This window comes from Toxoplasma gondii, chromosome VIIb (assembly GCF_000006565.2).
Source record: "Toxoplasma gondii ME49 chromosome VIIb, whole genome shotgun sequence".
NCBI classification, from domain to species: domain Eukaryota; phylum Apicomplexa; class Conoidasida; order Eucoccidiorida; family Sarcocystidae; genus Toxoplasma; species Toxoplasma gondii.
The window spans coordinates 3,386,499-3,407,388 of NC_031475.1; the positions used below are offsets into that span (position 1 = coordinate 3,386,499).

The 20,890-nt window shown below is 51.9% G+C and overlaps 3 protein-coding genes across 3 annotated transcripts; 2 read left to right on the forward strand and 1 right to left on the reverse strand.

The window, feature by feature from the left end:
• Positions 1 to 997: 997 nt before the first annotated feature.
• TGME49_258490 (hypothetical protein) lies at positions 998 to 5,946 on the forward strand (the record flags this gene model as incomplete). Its single annotated transcript, XM_002365022.1, has 2 exons — positions 998 to 3,990; positions 4,758 to 5,946. 2 exons carry the CDS (start codon positions 998 to 1,000, stop codon positions 5,488 to 5,490), a joined length of 3,726 nt encoding a protein of 1,241 aa, XP_002365063.1. The 3' UTR covers positions 5,491 to 5,946.
• An 863-nt stretch (positions 5,947 to 6,809) lies between these two features.
• TGME49_258480 (hypothetical protein) lies at positions 6,810 to 16,009 on the reverse strand (the record flags this gene model as incomplete). The annotated part of the gene is made up of 7 exons (XM_018781178.1): positions 6,810 to 9,955; positions 10,680 to 10,847; positions 11,434 to 11,520; positions 12,190 to 12,381; positions 13,240 to 14,709; positions 15,300 to 15,394; positions 15,934 to 16,009. The coding sequence occupies 7 exons, from the start codon at positions 16,007 to 16,009 to the stop codon at positions 7,088 to 7,090; spliced, it is 4,956 nt and encodes a 1,651-aa protein (XP_018637013.1). The 3' UTR covers positions 6,810 to 7,087.
• A 1,738-nt stretch (positions 16,010 to 17,747) lies between these two features.
• On the forward strand, positions 17,748 to 19,879 carry TGME49_258470 (hypothetical protein). Its single transcript, XM_002365020.1, has 3 exons — positions 17,748 to 18,354; positions 18,830 to 19,242; positions 19,386 to 19,879. Exons 1-3 carry the CDS (start codon positions 18,063 to 18,065, stop codon positions 19,533 to 19,535), a joined length of 855 nt encoding a protein of 284 aa, XP_002365061.1. The 5' UTR covers positions 17,748 to 18,062; the 3' UTR covers positions 19,536 to 19,879.
• The last annotated feature ends 1,011 nt before the right edge of the window (positions 19,880 to 20,890 follow it).

The following is a 20,890-nucleotide window of genomic DNA, read 5'->3' on the forward strand; positions in this document are numbered from 1 at the left end:
GAAGGCTCCTTTCAAACTACGGTGAGTCGGCACATTGGCGAAGCCGCGAAGCCGCGAAGCCGCAGGACGGAGTTCTCAAGAGAAGAACGGGGAGAAGTGGCGAGATGTCGCGGAGAGCCAGAAAAGGCATTCAGGAGTTTATTTTCTTGGACTTATTGCCATGCTGTATGGTACTTCTGTTTCTCGAGCCAGGCTGTTGCGGAAGAGGAAACAAATGAGGGGCGAAGCTCGTGACCGCATGTCCAGAACGCGAGGGGCAAGAGCGAAAGGGGAGGGAGAAGTGCAAAACAAAGAAACAGACGCAAGACGGGAAAAAGCAAAGAAAAATATGTGTAGACGAGAAAGGCGTAATAGTCTCAACGTGGTCTGTTATGAGCATCACAGTCTCTCGACAGCGGCGTTTTAAACCAAACGTAACGAACACTGTTCCGCAAAGTTTCACGCGTAGTCTCTCCTTTCGATTCAATAATTGTGGCGCTTACGCGAGACTGGTTTGTGTTCGCTGCGTGTCCTTTTTCTCTGTCCGATAAAGTTTTAGTCTCTGCAGTGACGCTCACGTGGCTATCTTGTTTTTGGATCGTTCTTTCCCCTGCCTCTCGCTTTCGCGCCGTATGCACTTCTTGCTTCTTACCTCGTTCGTCGCCGCCCTCCTCTCTGCTGTCTCCCCTGCCCTTTCTCTTCTGTTCTTCGTCTCCTCTTCTTTTCTCACCTATCTCTACTTAAGTGTGGTAACCCTTTAAACTTTTCTTCTGTCAGGGTCGTCTGTTCTTTCTCCGTCTGTGTAGGGCGCATACGGGGAAGGAGCGGGCACCTCGAGAGAGCAACCCGCAAAGACACACGAGACCAAGGCTGGCGATGGAGGAGAATGAAGGGAAGAACATGCTAGGACAGAGACGGGGCGGCAACGAGCAAAACGTAGACAACAAATCAGGGAGACGTCGTAGAATATCTCCTTTTTTCTCCGTCTTTTCCGTACTGTCGGAAGCTTCTCGACATAATGACACGCACATCTCCTCTTCCGCAGGAAGCTCTTTCTGTCGTTTCTTCCTCTCAAGACGCAGACGTCGCCATCTCTTCTTCCCCACTCTCTCTCGATCAGGAGGCTGTACCTCTGTCCCGTCTGCGCGAACAAGAGGAGGAGATGGCTACGTCCATTCGGCGTTTAGAGGAAGAGGTCGATACACTCAAACAACAGAAGGAGAGCCTACGAGAGGTTCTTGCGACTCTCGAAACGCAGGACAGGCCTGACGCTTCGGGCGAGAATTCTGCCCTCGTGTCCCCTCACGAATCTCCAAGCGCCGTTGCTGTATGCACAGCTGAAAATGATGCCGCGGCGATTCGCAGTGAAATATACGACTCGCTTTCTTCCGTCAACAAGGCGGAAGACGAACTCCTCGCGGCGATCGAGGTGATGAGGCAGACGCTGCTCGAAGTCAAGAGGACCAGGCTTCTTCAGGAGTTGGATGAGACACCGAATTCTGGGAGTACACAAACATACGGCACAGACACTCAGGGAAAAGATCTACAGACCGGACGAGCACTGTTCCACCAAGGCTTCCAGCGACAGCGGAGTTGTTTAGGCACTGTTTCTGCGCCTCCTGTGCGAGGTGAAGGAGAGCGCAGGTGTGAGACTGCTGAAGAGAAGCAACAGCCGAAACCGGGAGAAGAAGGAAGGAGAAATGGAGGAGACTGCGAGCGCGAAGACGCAGACGCCGTCGTCGTGGTGACAAGCGACGACGAGTCTTCAGGGATGTCCTTTTCTGAAGGAGAAGAAGGAGAGGCAACCGGAGATGTACTGAAGGACACTCACAAGAATCCAAGCCAACAAAAAGATCCCGAGTGTCGGTGTATCTTCCCCGTCGTTCACCCAGATGGAATTGTCGATTGGCAATTAGGCGTCGTTCGAGCCTTGCTGCAGTCTCCTTCTCCTCTCCACATTGAGGCATTGCCTTCCTCGTCTCCGGCCCACTACGCGGCACAAGTTTCCAGTGTGTCTCTCTCCTCTCAAGAGGCAGACGCAGCGCCCTTGGATCTCCGTCTCACGTCTCTCTGTGTCAAGTGGTGCCATCAGCATCGAGCCCGGTTTTCTCCATCTCCAGTGAAGCCCGCTGTCTCTCTGTCTTCTTCTGATCCATCGTCGAACTCTGACGCGTCTTCCAATTTGTCTGCCACTGACTACAGTCCGCGGATCTGGGCTTTGGTGACAGCACTCTGTCCCTTGGCCCCTCGAGACATCCCCTGTCGCCACCTTCTCCAGTTTCTGCGGCCGCACTCGGTGTCTTTTTCTTCTTTCGTTTTCTGCGAGTCTTCGCTCTCTGCGTTTCCTCTTCCAGAAGGCTTCCATGTGGCAGCGGGGAACTCCACTGGCGAGGCAACAGAAGGTCCGCGAAAAGAGACACCTGAGGCAGCCGCTGCCGCAGAGGCGGCAGTCGACGCGGGCATGGTAGTAGTCGGCAATGCCCAGGCCATCGCGGAGCGAATGCTTTGTACAGACACCCGAGAAGCGGCGCTGCTGGGGGTGACTTTGCAGGAGACAGCGACGTCCACAGAGACTGAGGTGGGGCGAGAGAGGGAAGGCGAAGTCGAGGGCAGACACCGCGAAGAGACAGCGAAACGTTTGACAGACGCGGGATCTGCGTTTGTACCCAGTGCAGCGTGTGTGGAGGAAGGGTGTCCGTACAGCTGGAGGTGTCACTACTCGCACGGCGTGTGGGTTCCAGCTTGTGATGTTTGTCTCGTCCAGTGGGACTCCGAATTCTCTCTAAACGAAATGCTTCGACCTTTCACCCATGAGTCTGGAGAAAGGAACAGTGGAGTCGGCGACGCCGTCGAGCTCCAGGGAAAGCAGCTTGGTGGTAATTCCTCGAAAACGAAACCCCTGTTCTACAGAGGCCGGCCTGTGTTTGTGCTTCCCGACGGTTCCCAGACCTGGCGCAAAGCCCAGCTGGTTCAGGCGCTCCGGAAGAGACGCAGGCGAAAGGACTTCGTAGAAGACCAGGAGCTCAAAGGGCGACCATCCGAGAGAAGCTTGTGGTCGATGTACGGAAGAGTGGTGCTTGAAAACGAGACTGAAGACGGCGCTTGTCGGAAACAACGGCTGCTGTGCCGAGCAAGCCGAATTCACCCGCGAGTTGCCTCGTCTGCAGATGAGAACAAAGCGGAGGGAAAAGGAAGAGACGCGGGGACGGAACGAGAGGCGTCTTGTGATAGGGAAGCGTCTGAGAAGGCGAAACAAAGGCGGAGAAGTGAACGAGACGAGAGACAAGACGTGATTGTCCTCGACTCCGGTGCGAGCGGCGTTGCAAGCTCCAGTTCCGAAGATGAGGGTGAAGAAGAAACGCATTCGGGGCCAAGCGATGAAGAAGAAGGAAGTGAAAGATGGCAGAAACTCCGGCGTCTCGAGGCACTCCTGGGTGTCAACGCCCGCGACCTCCGCGACCGGTTCTCCTCCGGTTTCTCAAGGAAACGAGACAACTTGTCTCATTCTTTGTCTTCGTCCTCGTCTTCCTCTGGATCTTCTGCGTCTGCGTCTGAAGCCTGCCCACTGAGTAGCAGCTCTCATTTTGGATGTTGGATGTTGTACACGAGCGGAATGGGCCTTCGAATGATGCAGAGGTGGGGTTACCGACCCGGCGAGTGTCTGGGGCGCTCTCAACGCCTTCAGCTGTCTAGACAGCCAGGCGACAGAGGGCGCGAAGGAACAGGGAAGACCGAGCTTGACCGTGCGGGAGAGAGCAGAGATTTCACCAGTCATTTACGCCGTGCCTCTCTCACAAAGCACGCGCCGCCTTCAAATGCAAGCGAGACAGGTGGAATTAGGACCACGAAAGATGACGCTGTTCCTCTGGATTCCTATGCCGTCGAGTCCAGCGATGATGAGGCCCACGACGAGGGCGACGGAGAAGGCAGGATTATTTGGCCAGGAGAAGAACCGGAGATGCTGTCTTCTCATCCTTCGCTGCCCCCGCTCGTAAATCCGTTGGGCATTAGGTAAGGCGTCTATCTTGTTTTCGTCGGCAGTTTTACAAAGCGAACTGGGGACGACGAGCTTCCCCTGTGTACCTACACTTCACCATCCAGAACGGAGACACCAACTTTCCAGTTCCGTGAAGGCTTTCATGTGGGCACCGAACTAAAGGACGGTAATGATACACTCGAGGCGGCCGACTGTGCGAGGTTGCAGCTGTGTTCCTGAATTTTTCCCTTGGTTTTCTCACTCTTTCCCGACCACGGCATGTCGCATGCTCGACCTGAGGCGTGGCCTGAGTGGGCCTGTGAACTTCCTTCGTTTATCTGTCGCATTTCTGTCACTGAGTCCTCGACATCAAGACTCGGGTTCGATCGCCGAATGATCCAGTCTCCCGTCTTCCTTTCTTCTTGGCCCCGCGCTTCTCTGGGGCCGATCTGTCCGTTGCCGGACTTTTGAGTGCTCATACGAAGCGTGGAATCCGATTTGTTTCTACCCTCCAGTGTCCAAGCGGCTTCCAAGGTCTACCTGGCGATGTCGCTAGCCGACAGGAGGCTGTTGCAGTCCACTTACCAGAGAAGAAACGAATGACACACTGGACCTGAATTCACGCATGCGTTGTTACTATCCCGTTGACATATTTCTGGGTATGAAACGGATACCAGAGTATAGTTATATACTCACGCATGCACTGCTCGTATGTACTGCCGATATCCATCACGATCCTGCCAGACACCTGCGATGTATCTTTAGGTTCTTTCTGCGATGTGCGTGTCTTCTGTATCTGCAGAGTGCTCCCCCCCCGGCTCTCGCTGGACTTTATCAGCGACCCTGCAGCAGCTCGTCGCCGAGGTCGAAACCGTCGCCGTGGCGCAGACGGCGTTTCTTCGGACGCAGGCAAAACAGTTGCTTCGGGCTCTTGGCAGTACGCAGAAGGAGCGTTGGTCCCCTCGTTTTGCAGTGCATCTGCTTCTTGCGCTCTGGCACGAGAGGCAGCCGTCGCCAACGACGGAGCGTTTGGTTTAATTAACAGCATTTACTCCAGCGGTTTCACCTCGGTGGCGAGGCAAGAGCCCGGCAGGGAAAAAGGCGGAGCGGACGCGAAATCACACGGACCGAGCACTGAAGCGGTATATCAAGAGGAGGTTGCGGGCGGGGAAAGGACACTCGGTCCTATGGAGATTGAGGAGAATCGCCGCAAACAAGAGGAGGAAGAACACTTGCGGAGGCTGCAGCAACTGAGAAGGAACAAAACTGTGGGAGAAAAGGCCTTGCGCAAGCAGCTCTTTGATCTGCAACAGCGCCAAAGGGCGCTGAAGAAAGAAATTGGGGCTGCCACGGCAAACCAGAGAAGACATGCGGACGGTGGAAAGGCCCGAGGAGGCCTGGAAGCGTTCGCGGGTTACTACGGAGGCATTGCGTCGGCGAAGGAAACTCAGCTCCGGCGCATGAAAGAAGAAGAAGACGTGCTACTCAAGCTCATCAGCGACAAAGGGAAGGAAAAGAAGCTGAAGGTGTTCTGAAACAGGTCTTGCACACGGGATGTACATACGTCTGGTTACTCACGTAGCGACCGGTTGTGGATAGAGGGCAATTTGCAAGGGAGAGCACGAAGATTTTTTTTTCAGGTTTCTTTGTGCAGAGCAAGATTTTGGATGCCTTTTGTGAACCCTCAATTTTCGGGGACGTCCCGTCGTCTGCTCTCGAGTGTAAAAAGAGGTTACATTCGTTTCGCGGTTCTCTGCACCATACATTGTAAAAAGTCCGTGCTGCTCCATCTGTGGGAATCTCCCTCTCAACGTCAGAGCGTTTGCGCCCTCGGTCTGTCTTCTCGGAGACAGGGGAATTAAAATTGCAGGAGAGAAGAGGAAGAAAAAGGACGATTCTTCTAGCTGTGCAGTGTGGAGCAAGCTTCTGCTTGTCCCATATACGCGGTTAGATAAGTGGAGTTACGAGAATCTCAAGCCTTTCCCGCTTCTCTGTTTTTGTGAACCAACGCGTGTCCAACGTGTCTGGCTGTTCGTCCTCCACTTTTAATTTTGACACTAGGCGAAGGCAAATATGAAAGATCATAACGCGTAGCTGCCATTTGTACACTAAACGCACATGTTGTGGAATGGTAGCTTCCCCTCTTCACTTTCTAAAATTCCTTTCTTGTAGACAGAAGGTCAGTATTCCATGGCAGGAAGGCGGCGTTCGCGTAGCACGAGGCATTACACGAAGACGAAGATTCGTGCTATTTTTCCGGCCAGAGCGATCCCCAGGAAGGCCCGCTTGTTCTGGAAACTCATCCGGGGCGAGAGGTGCATTCGCTTATCATTTGGAGCAGTGCTACCGACGTGTGAATTTTTCTCTTGTAATACAGACGTATGCGGAACACCGGTTCTTCTGACGAAAGAAAAGCGACAGAAGCAAGTCGTAGCATTATCTGACCAGGTTGAGAAAGGTGGCAGGAGAGGAGTCTCCGAATAAAGTGAACATGCTCAAAACTACAAGAGTAGCCGCAAAGCAACCGCAGGCCTTTGCCTGCACGTATCTCGATGGAGGCCAAACTAGATCTGAAGACGTCGTTAGTCTTGAAAACAGCTTGGCGCTCTCCTCAATCTGCGAAGCAGAATGGAGCTGCCTTGCCCAGTCGCCATTTCCCACGATCAAAATGTGACCTTGTTCTAGTTCCCTTGAAAACGACCTCGCCTCGTGCCTTTGACAAACACCGAGAGAGAAGATTTCTCGGTATTTTCGATTTCCAAAAAATGGAGCGAACACACAATACATGGAATCATGTTCAGAGCAGCAGGAAACAAGAAAGTGTGACATGCAACCACGAGTACGATTCCATCAAATTACGAACACAGATCCTTTCTTCGCGCCACTCAAAATATGTACATGCCCGCAGGGCTCATTGGATTGCGCTCTGTTGATTTCGGAAATTTGTAAATGCGATACAGCAATGCAAATAGAGAAACATTGGTGCAATTAGAAGCCCTGAAAACAGGTGTACCGATGTCATCTTTGCGTTTTACACTACTCATTTGTATGTATCCCACAGAACCCACGGACGCTGTGGTAAAAATAATCGTTTACACAGGGAGCGTTACACGTTTACAAAAAACTTTCCCCCTACCCACTGAAGGGTGGACGCACATTCTCGTCGTTGTCCCAGAAGGCCTCTTCACAAAGTTCTCTGTGTGTCCCCGTGGCGTTCGGTGAGAAAGCATGAGACGACTTTGAGTGAGCCCGGTCACTTTCTGCCTGACTGTTCTGTGAGTCTGGAAAAAGCGCTACACTGTCGTGAGATTCTTTGCTGCTTTTCAACTGTGACGCACAGAAAGGCAGAGAAGTGTGTGTATGTGAATGTTTCGGAGAAGGAGAGTGCTCTCGTCGAGCCTCTTGTTCTTCGGCGCTCAGATCTGTTGCTGTCTCGTGCCCATCTTCCCTCTCTTCGCCTGCAACAGACTGTTTCCCGCTATTCTGGCCTTCCTCCACATCTGTCATTTCCCTCTCTTCTTCTTCACTCTCTTCTCCGTCGATCTCTTTCCCCTCTTCTTCGTCTCCCTCTTCTTCCTGGTCATCTTCGCTGTCACTGCTACCGAAGTCAGGAAGATGGAAGTGAGCAAGTTGTGAAGGGCCTAGTTCAAATTCGTCGCTGTAGTTGCTTCCGTTTTCTTCATTGGCCATTGCATCATCTGCGGACCAAGACTCTTCTTGTTCCTCTCCCCGCTCTTCTCTGCTGTTCTGGTGCTCCTCGTGGACGGCCTCGTGTCTTGCACTGTCGTTCGCAAGGTAGATCTCTTCTTGTGCTTCTCGTGTCCTCGCTCGGTCTTCTTTTGCTTGCACAGTCCTCCTACTGTTGGTGGCTATATCGTCATGAGAAAGAGCATCCGCATCACATTTCGGTTCCTCGTGTTCGACGTTGTCTGTTTCACTTCTCTCCACTTTGTCGGGTTGTGAAGGCTTGCGTGCGCCTTTCTCTTCTTCGACTTGGCTATTTGAGAAGACCGTTTCTGTGGTATCCACGCGTGCCTCTTTTTCTGCTTCCACGCCGTCTTCTCTCATCGCCATTCTCTCGCTCTGAACCTCTGCTGATACCGCTCGCGGAGACTGGATTTTTCCTGTCTCTCCGACCTCCTTTCTTGCTCCTTGAGAACCGCGCCACACCACGAGTTCCTTGTTTTCTCTTGTTCGTTTCTCCTCCCCCATCTCTAAGTCATCGACTTCCTGGTCTCCTGAGCCTGTCTTCGCCTCGCTAGGAAAGAGAGTCACGTCTGCCTTCTGTCGTCCGAGTAACTTCTCTGAGACGGCCGAAGACACCAGCCCTGTTCCTCTCTTCCTCCCTTCTTTCGCGGCCGCTGTTTCACCTTGGACGTCACTTCTTCGCACCTGCTGGTTCCTGCCCTTCCGGATTCGGACTCTCCGATTGCTGTCGCCACCTTCGTCTTCCCAGGCTTCTGCTTCTTCCTCCTCAAGCCCTTCTTCCTCTTCCTCGCTTGCTTCTTCTTCGCTACACGAGTATTCTTCTTCGCTATCTTCGTCCTCTTTCTCCGCTTCACTACCGTCGTCTTCTTCATGTTCTTCGTCTGCGTGTGCCCTCTCCTTTTCGGCCTTCTTCACCTCTTTCCCTGCGGATGACTGAGGAGTTTGTTTCTCTTCTTCCCTATCGCTGTCGACTGCTGCTATTCTCCTCTTCTTCCGCACATCCCCTTCGTTCTCCATCTCCTCGACTTCTGAATCTCCGACTCTCGTCCACAGATCCTCATCCTCGCGTTTCTCGAGTTCTCTCTTCTGACTCTTCTTCTTTCTGTCTCTCTCGTTCCTTTTCGTCTCTCCGTTTGACGGCATCTGCTCGTCCTCCTCTTTGGTTTTCACCCTTCGCTTCCCCCCCACCTGCTGTTTCGCATCGGCATTTCTTTCCACGCGTCCTTTTCCATAACGAGAACGAGACGGTGGCCCTTCTCTGCCGCGGTTCTTCTTCGCCGCCTGCTCTTTGTTTTCTTCTTCTATCTGCAGATCGGTCTCCTCGTGTTGAGTTATCTCCTTGTGTCCTTGTTCCTCCTGTCTGCTTCCCGAACATGGGCGCCCAGTGGTTGCAACTGTCTGCTTCGCCGTAAACCGAGACTCGCTCTTATCCTTTTCTCTGTGTTCATCTTTCCCTTGGCCTTGACCGTTGGCGCGCTTTCTGTCTTTCCCTGGAGTCCGTGCCGTCTTCTTCTCTGCGTCCTTTTCTCCTTGCTGATCGGAGTTCTTACAGCTCTTCGCGGTGTTTCTCTTTTGCACTAAGTTCTCCGTGTGGTGGCATGCTTTAGCTTCTTGGTCGAAACCAACTTGTTCCTCAGTTTCTATTGCTTTCACCTGTCTCCTCTTCGTCCCCTTATCCCTCATATGCGTCGTTTCTTCCGCTCGTATCTCCTTCATTTCTGTCTCCTGTTCCTTCTTTGTTTCTCTCACCTGTCCTTTCGCCTTTCCTTTCACCTGTCCTTCCTCGTTTTCTGTCGCTTTTATCTTCTTCGCTTCTTCCACCTGTCCTTTCGCCTGTCCCTTCACCTGTGCTCTATTTGCTCCTTCCTCGTTTCTCTTCTTCGCTGCTTCCACGCGTCCTTTCTCGGATTCTTTCTCCGGCACCTGTGTGCTTTCCTTCTGCATTTCTGTTTCTTTCTTTGGTTCTGTCTCAGCCTTGACTACTCTGGGAGGACGAGGAGAGAAGGCGAAGAAGCGTCTAATCGCAGACGCATGTGGGTGGTTGTGAATATTCGCAGGTTCCATTTTCCACGTTCGAAGGCTCTCGACAACCCAGTGAACTGTCACGACGTCAACGGCAACTGCGTCTGGTTCGTCTGGCCCGGCTTCTCCGGTGTCTTTCCCGCTTTTTTCTGCGTTCGTCTCGCCTCGCTCTGCAGCCTTTGCACAAAAGTCCGCGGGGCAGACGAGGAACTCGGGGCTGCTCGGCACGCGGTCAGACGGTTCGAGAAGGACGCCCCCACACAGGTGAATCTGCAGAATCGAGACAGCTTGCAAAGAGAACCGCTCTGGGCTGCTTGAGACAGCTAAACGTTAACGCGGATCGGGTTCCTGTTGGCCTGGCGCATGCTCATAACTGGATGAACGCCTTTCGCGCCTGGAATGTATGGCTGATACTCTAGTCTTCTATCAAAAAGAGTGCACGCCGTCCCGTTTGTTCCTCTGGTGAACAACTTCCGGACTCCCAATGCCGCCGGGTACAAACAGGTTACCAAGCCCTCCAAACAAAGCAGAAAAACGCCAAGACGGAACGAAGCGACGACCTGGAAGGTCAGATATAAATCAGTTTGAATGTCAAAAGACGTAGAGCGAGATCAAAGCGAAACAGGCGAAATGCAGTCCATGCAGTAACGCGGAAAAAGCATACAAAGCAGAAAGGAAGCAATGGCACGGAAACAGCAGAGCGAGGACAACTGAGTCCTACCGCGAAACAAGAAGCAAGTAGGCGAAGAAGACAGAGAGACAGAGAAGACAGAGGGAGAAAATGAGAGAGACGATAAGAAAGAACGAAACTGACCGCGGCGCTAATGATCAGCGCGGGGATAGGGTCTCGAGGAAAAAAAACTTTCCAGTCTTGCTAAAGGTTGTGTGTCGTGCATCACCCAAGAACTGCACTTCTTGGCTCGTCTGTGCGGAGGTTTTGCTTTCGTGAGGAAAGCGTTCTGTTTTCTTTTCGGAGAACGCGACCTCGTCTTACCAGTCGACACAAAAGAGGCTTTGTCAATGTCCCCTTTGAGGCACAAGCTCGAGGAAAGACGCCCGCGACGGCAATGCGTTTCCCCTTCAGAGGTGGAGAAATCGCTTTCCGGTGAACTCGAGTCGGGAAGTGGTAACTCTCAAACGGTGCGGTTGTCCGTGGCCAAGTCTGTCGTTTCCAACAAAAGCAAAAACCTCCTTAAAATGCTGACGTCGCTTTTGTCACAAAGTAATGAAGGAATCTGTTTCTTGTGGCACTTTGTGTTTCAAAGAAGGGAGCAGAAGGAAACACCACAGATGACCACGAGAGACGAACTGAAGTCTGCGGCTGACGCATCTTGAAAACAGGCTTGGGGAAGTCAAAGAGTGAGCAGTATCTGTGCATCAGATCACCGAGAAAGAAAACAATTCAACAGTTCACACATGCTTTATATCATATAGTATAATACAATTCAATGACTTATTGAATAGGTACAAATATATAGGCATATATATGTGTGTGTGAGGCACTGCATGGGAGATCAAATATATGAATACGTAGTCTATTTTGCGTCACGTGTAAAACCAAATGTGCAGAAGGCGGGGTGGACTCAGAGACAGAACACAGCAGAGCGGCTGGAAGCAGAGCTTTTTCTCGGGAGTATACACTACAAGTTGGACTCCTGGCTTAGATCGTTCATGTCTCTTTTTACCAGATTCTATAAATGTTGGGCTACAAGGGTCCCAGACGAGAGAAGAAACCTGATTTAGCTCACCTCCCTCTCGTCTGCTGTTCTGACAAACTGAGGATTCACGATGTGGCCGCCGGTGGCGAGGACGAAGAGAACCTTCAGCGTCGGTCTCTGAACCAGGGGCGCGCAGCAGAAGGGAAGAAATCTGGGAGGATCAAATCTCGTTCCAGAGGTAGGGAGTAACGCGGGCCCTGCAGGTAGATAGACCGTGCTTGACGGTGCCTAGAACTCGGACAGGCAAAGACCTTGAAGACCTGCACCTGTCGCCGACCACGCAGTCTAAATACTCCCCAGAAAACGCTCACACACAATCCTGTCTCACACATGAGTTCGCCATTAAATAGCGTGAGGCGCTGACCAACAGAGCAACCAGGAATGGAACAGGCGGCAGAAATGCGAAAGAACATAGCAAAGAGAAAGGGCCGTCAGGGGCGCACTGGGGATCCGTGTTTCGACGAGAACAAGGCGAACAGATTCATCACTTCAAGAGTTCCGCCATGGCGAAATCCTACAATGGAGAAACCGACTGGAGAAACTCGGCAAATTTAAACGCTGCAAAAGAGAGCCTAGCGCATGAACACCGGAGACAGATATCTGCCTCACAGAGCGTAGAACAAGGACACGCAGCAGACACTGTAGTGTAGGGCTTTTAGACCGAGTGGCAGACATGCAGCCAGAACGTAGAGGACTAGCAAACGTGGAAGAGGAAATGGCACTGAAAGAAGACGGGCTGAAGTGAATGTCGATTCAGCGGGAATATGTTAAAGGTTGCCTTCTTACCTCTTGATCTCTGGGGACAACAAGATGAGTGATCGTTTCCAGATCTTCTGGGTTCCTCTCGAACCGCATTGAGGCGTCAGGCAGCGTGCAGCAAACGCGGCAGCAGAGATCAGCTAAATCTTCTCCTGTTGCGTTTTTTGCTGATCCGCTGCACGAGAGAATGCCCTCGCTAGCCTCCTCTCGTTTCGTGCCCTGCAGAACAGCGGCAGAGCGAATGGAAGTAAGCGACGGCAACTCGAGAGACTTGGAAAGACACAGGAATCTGATCGTACGGGTGCCGGTCAAGATGAAGAAACGAAGGAAGCACACGGGAACTGGAAATGAGAAGTCCAAGGAGTGTGAAACGAAAAAACAGCAACACGCGCGGAATCAGGGGATAGGCACGCGCGCGCGGCAGAGGAACGGGAAGAGACACAGAGAGGAAAAAGGCGGAGAGAGCTGAGGTCGGAAAAAAGAGCAGAAACAGAGGGAAAGGGAAAGGGCAAAAAGGAGCCTGACCAGGAGGGCAGTTCGATGTCTTCCTTACAGATCAAAGAAACGAAAAAAAGAGGAGGAAGGGCTCCCTCGAAACAGAGAAAACCAAGAAACCGAATGCCGATGATGAACACGAAAGCATCGAGCAGCCAAGAAGCCACGCGATTTCCTTTGCGGTGTAAAGACACCAACTGTTAAGATACGAAGTGCGGAAATGAACGACAGACGAATAGCTACGCGTCGGGAGCGAGTCAAAGAAACCAAGTGATCGGTTGGCGTATGGGCATAACGCTAAGTCCCAGTACATGTGTAGGTACGGAGACTAACAAAGCACCAGTCACGAATACAAGACTACACATGAATACGGCGAACCTTCCGTTTTCCGAGTAGTGCTCTCAGCAACGAATTTCGATTCTGCCACTTTGGAACAGTCAGGTAATCCTCGTTTCTTAGTTGCGGTGACTTTTGCATTCCAAATAAGTATCACACGAGCGATCTATACTTCAAGAGCATCTTGTCCATTTGCTAGCGTTCAACATCCAGAGAAGTAGCAGGATTTCTGGAGATGCAACTTACCGTCTTGCCTCGGGTTTTGCCTTTCTGTTTCGTCTCGAGCTTTCGCTTGGTTTTGGCTTCGTCTGCCTTCTTAGGAGCTCCTGGTTTTGTCTCCTTCGTCACTTTTCCTTCTATCTTTTCTCCCTCCCTCTTCACTGCCCACCCACTCCGTCCACTTCCCTTGCCTCTCTTTCTCAGATTTTCGGTAAAAACCACCTTTTCTTCTGTCTCCGTCTCTCGCTCCCTTTTCAACTTCCTTGACAAGCCTTGTGCGCCTCTTTCTGCAGTTTTGCCTTTGCTAAGTGTGCATGTCTCGTCCTTGTTCTTGACTCCCCGTTCTTTCTTTTCTTCCCCTGGACTCATTTGTTTCCCTCCACTCTCTTCTGCCCTTTTGGCATCGCCACGAGTCTCTTCCGGCTTGTCTCCGAGTTTTTCCGTCTCGTGGCCCCGGCCTTTCATTGGCAAAACCTTCTTCGAGTCTTTTTCGTTGCACACGTTGGCCCGAGTGGCTTCCTTCTTCGCGGCCTTCTCCTGAGTCGCATCTTTCCGTGTGTGTCCACCGGGTGTCTTCATCCCCCGCTCTGTGACAAGGCCACTCGCTTGCTTTTCCTCGGCCTCTTCCCCTTCCTCAAGTTGTCCCCTCGCTTTCGCCTTTCGACGTTCTTCGGGGCCGCCGTCTTTGCCCTTCTTCTGAAGACCAGCCCTCTCACCGCAGATGTAAATCAGCCGTTTGCTTTCGTCCTTCTTTGTCCCGGACGAAGCTGCTTTGACGCCCTGAAGCCGCTCCATCAAACTTCTCTCCGCGCGCGCCTTGGCGGCATTCGCCTTCTCCTCAGCGTCCTTTCGTGTCGGGGTCTGAAACGGCTTCACTGTCTCCTCTGCCTTCGATGCGCCCTTCTCGTTCCTCGAAGTGGCCACAGCCTCTGTCGACCCTCCTGTCTTCTTGGCATTTTCGTTCTGGACAGCCATCTCCTTCTCTCTCATGCTCTCCAAAGACTTTCTTTTGCGAGCTGCCACATTTTCCGTCGACAGGCGTTTCCCCCTTCCGGTTCCGGCACACTCTGGTCGAATGCCTGCTTCCAGTGACACAGAAACTCTCTGTTTATCTGGTGCGGCCTCGGTCTTCTTGGCAACATCTTCCTTTCTCAAAGCAGGCAGCTGGAGAGGAACGCGCGAAGGTGTCTGCGGGGGCTTTGCCGTTCCGCGACGCAGGCCGGCGACGTGCAGTCGTTTGCGCGAGAGGAAGGCCACGGGATTTACATCCTCTTGCTCTGGAGTGTATTTGGCAGAGCGTGGTTCCCGTCCAGGACAAGACAAAGACGGCTCTTCAGTCGCTCTTTTGATCGCAGGAGCAGAGACTGAAAAAGACGTGCTCATCTCGCGGATGGCCGCGACCAGCTGCTGAAGGAGACGTTGCTGCGGGAGGGTTTTCAGGCCGAGAGTTTCCGAGTACTTCGAGGTCGGCAGGTCGAGAAGACTTTTGCCTGACAGCTTGTGAAAAAAACAAAAGACGAACAGAAACAGGAAAGAAGGGTATGGGGAAGGTAAGGGACGAAACGGACACAGTGGACGAGAAACACATCAGCAGAGGACACTGCAGTGAGCGGTGCACGAGCAACTACGTAATTGACAAGGGGACCGATGTGAGGGCCTCCACACAAGCAGCGCACAAGATGAAAATCAGGGGAAAGCACTTTCAAAAAGGGGTGTCCTGGATGTAATAATGGGAGTGAAGGTGAAGGAAGCCTTTGCTGTGTTGACCCGAGAACAGCAAATGGCAATCGATGATTCTGTGAGTCCCTTTTCTGCTCGCCCCTGAAACAAAAACTGGAAATGTGTTACGACAAGCCGTTCTTGCTTTACACAAGACTTTGATAACTGTTTTACATCTTGAAGGTCTTTGTTTCACGAGTCCCAATGGTGCGAGACAGAAACGGGTGAACGTCGGCATACCGACTGTTCAGATGTTCACTAGTGGAGACACAGAAAGAAGTTGCTGTTTCCTCAAAGAATGTATCAGCGGTTGCGTTACACAAATACAGAAAAGTGAAAGCTGGTCTCTTCCACGGTCTCCCTCGTACCTCTTGAAGCTTGACTTCGCGAACTGCAGGCGCCAGAGTCTCACCTCCAACCTTCAAGAATTTCGCCACCGCAGCATATTCCAGCTCACCAAAACCTGAAACAAACCAGCACGCATGTATGGAGAGTCGACGCGGACGTTTCCAGTGCTTTGAAATCTCCAGATATCGACTGAACAAAAAGCAGCTGATCTCACGCTATAGGTGGTCTCGTAGGGCAAGTAACTATGCGTTTTTTCTTGTATGCGCGAGTGGGACCTCTCTTTTTGTTTCGCATTCTGCAGGTGTGCGTTCCCTCATGATGAACCCGACACTCGCTGTTCACAGGATGCGACGGAGGTGTAATTTCAGAGGCCCATCTAAAAAGCGACGAACTTGGCGGAAGCGGAGTTGCCGACGAACCTCTGAATCAGAGCTTGGACGACCCCGCTATTGAGACCGGAAACTTTTCGCCGTCCCTAGGTTTTACCTCAGCATGACAATGACACTTTCCAAGAAAGAGTAGACGCGTAGACGCGCTGTGCAGACACCACATCTTTCCGCGCACTGCGGATTCCCGGGTAGCTGACAAAAAATGCGTGGAATGTGTAGCGAAGAAGAGTGCATGCCACACGGAGAAGTGTACAAAGTGTCTTACTGGAAAGTTGGTCGGCGTCAATGAGCTGCTGCTCGATGGCTTTCGCCAATGACGGAGCGGACATGCTGTCGCGCATGGCACGATTTGCGGCGGTTCTCGGAGGGATGTTGCGCCGAAGGCAACACTTTCGGGTAATGTCAAGTAAAATTTAGCTGGTGTGCTATTAAGACAAGTACGATGATTGCAGGAGAAGAGAGGGAAACGAGAGAGTTGCTGAAAGCCGAGTGAAAAAGTCAGCCGCGAAGGTTCTCAGGGAAATGCAGCGAGACTGTTTTCGGGAGCAACTGCGAAGGCTAAGCAGAAGTTATCACTTGAGCGAGGATCTTCGTCGCGAAAGGGTACCCATGAGAGTCAACGGGGAAAAAATCAAGATCGAATTTCATCTTACAAGCAAGAGGAAGAAGGAAACATGGGTAAGCTAACCTGTGACCAAAACTGCCAGCACACAGAAGCGATACACTGCAGAGCCGGAATCCTGGGGAGGAATGGACGACCACCCATCCACCACAGCTACGTGAAAGACACACTATGTGTGTCATGTGAAAAAAGCCAACGGTAACCCTTAGAGAAATTTAAAAGATTTCGCCATTACGTATGCATGATTTGCCAGAAATTGTCCTCAACTGGCAAGACATGCAGCGGGGGTCGGGGGGTAGTGGGACTGCGTAGGCGAGCCCCTCCAACCTGATTCTGTGGTTTACCTTCACGTGATCATCGTTTGGAGGCTTGCCTAAACTGCCTCAAGTGTACTTCTTTGTTCGATCAACAATCCCTCATCATTGAGTGTGTTGGCGAGAGAGTGCAACGGACGAATGTTGGCAAAACTAACCCGACGAACATGAGGGAAAGATAGACCAAGAAATGGAAGAAACCCTCCACTGCACTAGTCACCGCGAGGGCTCGGCCAGGACCCCGTGTGTCAAAAGTTAGATTACCTTCCTTTTTACTTAAATCCAAAAATGTGTAATGAATGTGCCCGATGCGGTGAAGGCAGAAAGCCCTACGAGCTTCTGCAGCTGACGTGTGCCCGTCCCCAGCTTTTCTTCAACCGAGAGAAATCTTCGCCTCCCTCGCACACCGCCAGGGCATCGGCACCTGCCCGTAGGCGCTGCATCACTGAAGCAACTCAGGAAGAGTGTAGCGTAGACGTTGGCTTTCCATATAGTGTTGCAGGGTTCCTGACGTCCTTAACTCGGCGGCCCAACAGGTTCTTTTAAGGGAAAGCGAAACGAAACGTTCCTTGGTGCGAATTTGGCGATTTGCGTTATCTGCCACTCGCGGCAGTGGCGTATCGTTCCGTTGGTGGGTACGCTCGGAAGGGTACTTACAAAACTAGCAAAATAACGGTGTCTTTGTTTTCCTCTATCACAAACTCGGCTTGGCGTGTTTTCTCCATCACTCGTTGTTTCGCACAAATGCGCTTTTGGAGAGGACGTGTGAATGGCAGGTCCATGCGTTGGAGGAAAACAACTTTCCCGAAACTGTGCAGAAATGATCCGTCACCGGAGACATCCGTCTCTCGGCTGCGGGCCGAATCGCTGAGCTTGAGAGGCGGATTGATCAATTTCACACCCGAATGAGAGAGTCTTTCCGGTGGTCAAGAAGGGTGCAAGAGATGCGTAGATGAGCTGTTCCCAATCCCCCGTTATCCGCCGCGGGACAATCGGAATTAATTCGTGGCGGCTAGCTGGAGACGCGCGAGCGCCATGCGTGGGCAGAAAGGTACGCTGAAACACCGAGGGAAGCATCAATCAACGGTTCGCGCGGGCAACGGCGCGTGTGCGTGCCACCTCGAGCTCGATGCCACCGTGGGCTGACTTCAGAATAAAATCTTCCCCGGAAAAGTTTTTCACGTGGTTATTTCACCCCGATTATTTCCAGGTTATAACTCACTTCCAGGTTTAGGCGTAGGGAATCTGTTGCTACCGTTGTGTGTAGGTTTCAAGCCGTCACCGAGGGAAATCGAATTAAAGGTGCACGGTACAGTGCGGTGACATCGACGAGCCAGGCTTTCGCCGTTGTGTTACCTTCGCGCAGAGATTCTCCAAGGAAGAGTACCAGCGCTAAGACGGAACAAACCAATAGAAAAGGCGTTGTAGCAGCGTCACTTTGCGAAGCTGTGTTTCAGAATGTCGCAGTCCGACCTGAGCAGCCCCAGGGGTTCGACGAACGGCCTGCCCGAGTCGGGGGGTCTCGGTCTCGCCAAGGAGTCGGAGACGCCGAGTGAGAAGAGTGTTCCATTGTCGCCAAAAAGAGTTGCACATCCGCGGCAACTCAGTGTGGCTTTCGCTGAATCAGTCGAAACTGAGGAAGAGTTGAAGGAGCGGCAAGAATCCCGCAGAATGCCAGCATCCCGGAGATCCAGTCCACTCTCTCGCACAGAGACTACGATGTCGACCACCTGGTGCGCTTCTGAGAAAGGTAAGGTGTGGGTGCTTTCGCAGATCACAGTATGACGGAAGATGCTATGATTGGTTTTAAGACGCGCTGATGGCGGGGAATGTAACTCTGAAGGTGCAAATTTATTTATGGCACTTCTACCTCAGCTCCCTCCAGCTGGCAGGCAGCGTGCAAAGGAAACGCCTTCCGGCAGAGAGGAAGCAAGCTGCAAATTTTTAGATTGCACTGCGAATTGATAGAATGCAGTAGCTGGTGAAGCGATGCGGATTTCTGTGACTTCCTGTTTAGTCCAAAACTCTGCGGGGCTGTTGCGCCAGGGTCGCGTGTCCTGCACGTGAAAGTATGTACATTGCCGTAGTGAGAATCATCAGTCCTACTGCGTTGGCGTATTTTGTGAGTCATTTCGAGCGTTTGTCGTTGACAACCTGCGTATAGGAAAATCGGTAGAAGCAGCTGTTGTATGAGAGCGAGGTACCTTGTTTTTTTTGCTTGTCAGAGGCCACACCACAGAGTGTTAGTTTCCTCCGAAAGCTTTCTTCGTATCTTCAAGACATTCCTTTGGGATTCTTCCAGAGCCGAGCTGAAGTGCGGACGTGGGGGGAGGAGAAGTTGACGGATCCCTCTGTGCAGCCCTACCGAAAGCCACGGGTGATAACACCCTTCCATCAAACACTACCAGGATATGGCAAGGATGCATTCAAGCCACTGGAACAGGAGCTGATGGGAGGATATCCAGGGCAATTTTTCACACTAGCACCTAAGGGTGGCTTTGTTTACAACCCACATCACCCGAATATGGACTTCGCCAGAGTTGAGATCGAGTACCCAACCTCCTCTGGAGCATTCCAGCCCCCGACGTACGAGTGGCGGTCCCAGCCAGAATGTAAAATGATGAATCTTCCGTATACGGTAAGGGTGGTAACTCGGAGAAGTGGTTTCACGTTCAGACATAGTTGGTGTGCTGCTAATGGAAGATGAAGTGGCGTGTCGGTAGATGGAGGTTGTAACGAAGGTTCATTGGGTGGTCATTCTTTGTGTTTTTTTTTTTGCAGAACGCCCTGATGTTGCCAGCAAATCCCGCCACAATGTATGTTTCGGGCAGCTACATGACCGCCTATCCGTATGGAGTTCCAGCAGTTGAGGAGAACGAAGGGAGCGTGCGCACAGCCCCGGCTTCACGTCGGTGCCGATTTCTTTGCTGAGGGCCCCCGCCAAAAAGGGCTTTGAGAGTTGACATGAAAATGGCTTAAGAAGGTACACACAAAGCAGACCACCTTCCCTATGTTATTTCCGTGTTGCCGGTTCCGTGTCCGCAAAGACGGGAGAGGGCAGCATGGGTCAGCGCTGTTGGGATCAACAGTCAACGTTCTTTTACAGGTATTTATTCCCGTGGAGTAATTCACCACCAGGTTGTGGTCCGTGATGGATACGATATCGCTGTATGATGGCTCGTCGTACAGCGCGTGATTTCATCCGAAAGGTATCAACTTTTTCTGCAGCTCCGAACATAAACGGAGCCTAAAGGTATAACGAATATGCCAATGAACTGCTCAATGGGACTCAGAGGCCCGCGAGTATAAGATAGCAATGCGGCGGAAAGCGTCACTTGAACAGTAGGGCAACCAACTGGTAATGTATGACTGCTGTATCCTAGCGTCAGGACTGAGCTGCAGCACAAGGCTCCTTCAGTCGGCATTTGTGGGGTAATCGTATAGCTCACTGGCTACCACTGCCAAATAGCGAAACGTTACAGATAATCTACTGGATATACATCCCAGTACATGCCCGAAGAAAAATACATAAATGCTGCCGGGGGAAAGAGTTTATGCAGTCGAAAGCGGAAATGAGCGTAATCGGATCGCCTTGAAAGTAGAAAAGATGCTGGAAGCCTGCAGGTGTTTGTCGTGGATGATCATCTACTAATCCGTTTCTGACGCACCGTCTTGTATTGATTGTGTTTTTTTGTACGAAAGGTGTGAAGTAGATGATCTACCTCCCGTGAATGTCTTCTCTTTCGTATGCTCCTTGCGTCACCCCGGCGGGCTCCTTCCGATAAGACACAGATAATACACATAATATCGTCGGTAGACAAATCGAGAGCATATACCGCCCCCCCATACTAATGCAAACCTGAGTGGAAGCGGCTACCAGTCTCGTTCGAGCGCCCGCAGAAGAAAACAGCTAGCAGTACTACCACAGTTGAACCAATGTCGGCTTGATGTTGTGCCAGCCGCATGTGGACTGAGCCCTTCCCGGCATATTGCTGTATTTTGCGAGCACTCTTAAAAGGCTTGAGCGCAAACCGTCTCTGTTACGAAACGTCATACAAATCAGAGCCTCTGAAACGCGGTCTGTCTGGTTCAACACTGCGAGTGAATGTTGCTTGAAAAAGCATCGTCAGGGATGTCGAACCAGCCGGGTGGCCACAGGCTCAACCACACGACCAAGAAGGGGCGCTAAGGTGTAGTGGCTCAGCAGCCAGGCGGGACAACACAAAGCCTAAAAGTTATGCAAACGTTACGTCGTGTTCCTGAAATATAACACCAGAGCGCACGGC

What these genes read in the sequence shown, in the direction of transcription:
- TGME49_258470 (XM_002365020.1), top strand. Translation starts at nt 18,063, where the DNA reads ATGTCGCAGTCCGACCTGAGCAGCCCCAGGGGTTCGACGAACGGCCTG. An exon ending in CTGGTGCGCTTCTGAGAAAG is followed by an intron (nt 18,355 to 18,829) that starts GTAAGGTGTGGG and finishes TTTGCTTGTCAG; the next exon opens with AGGCCACACCACAGAGTGTT. An exon ending in TGATGAATCTTCCGTATACG is followed by an intron (nt 19,243 to 19,385) that starts GTAAGGGTGGTA and finishes TTTTTTTTGCAG; the next exon opens with AACGCCCTGATGTTGCCAGC.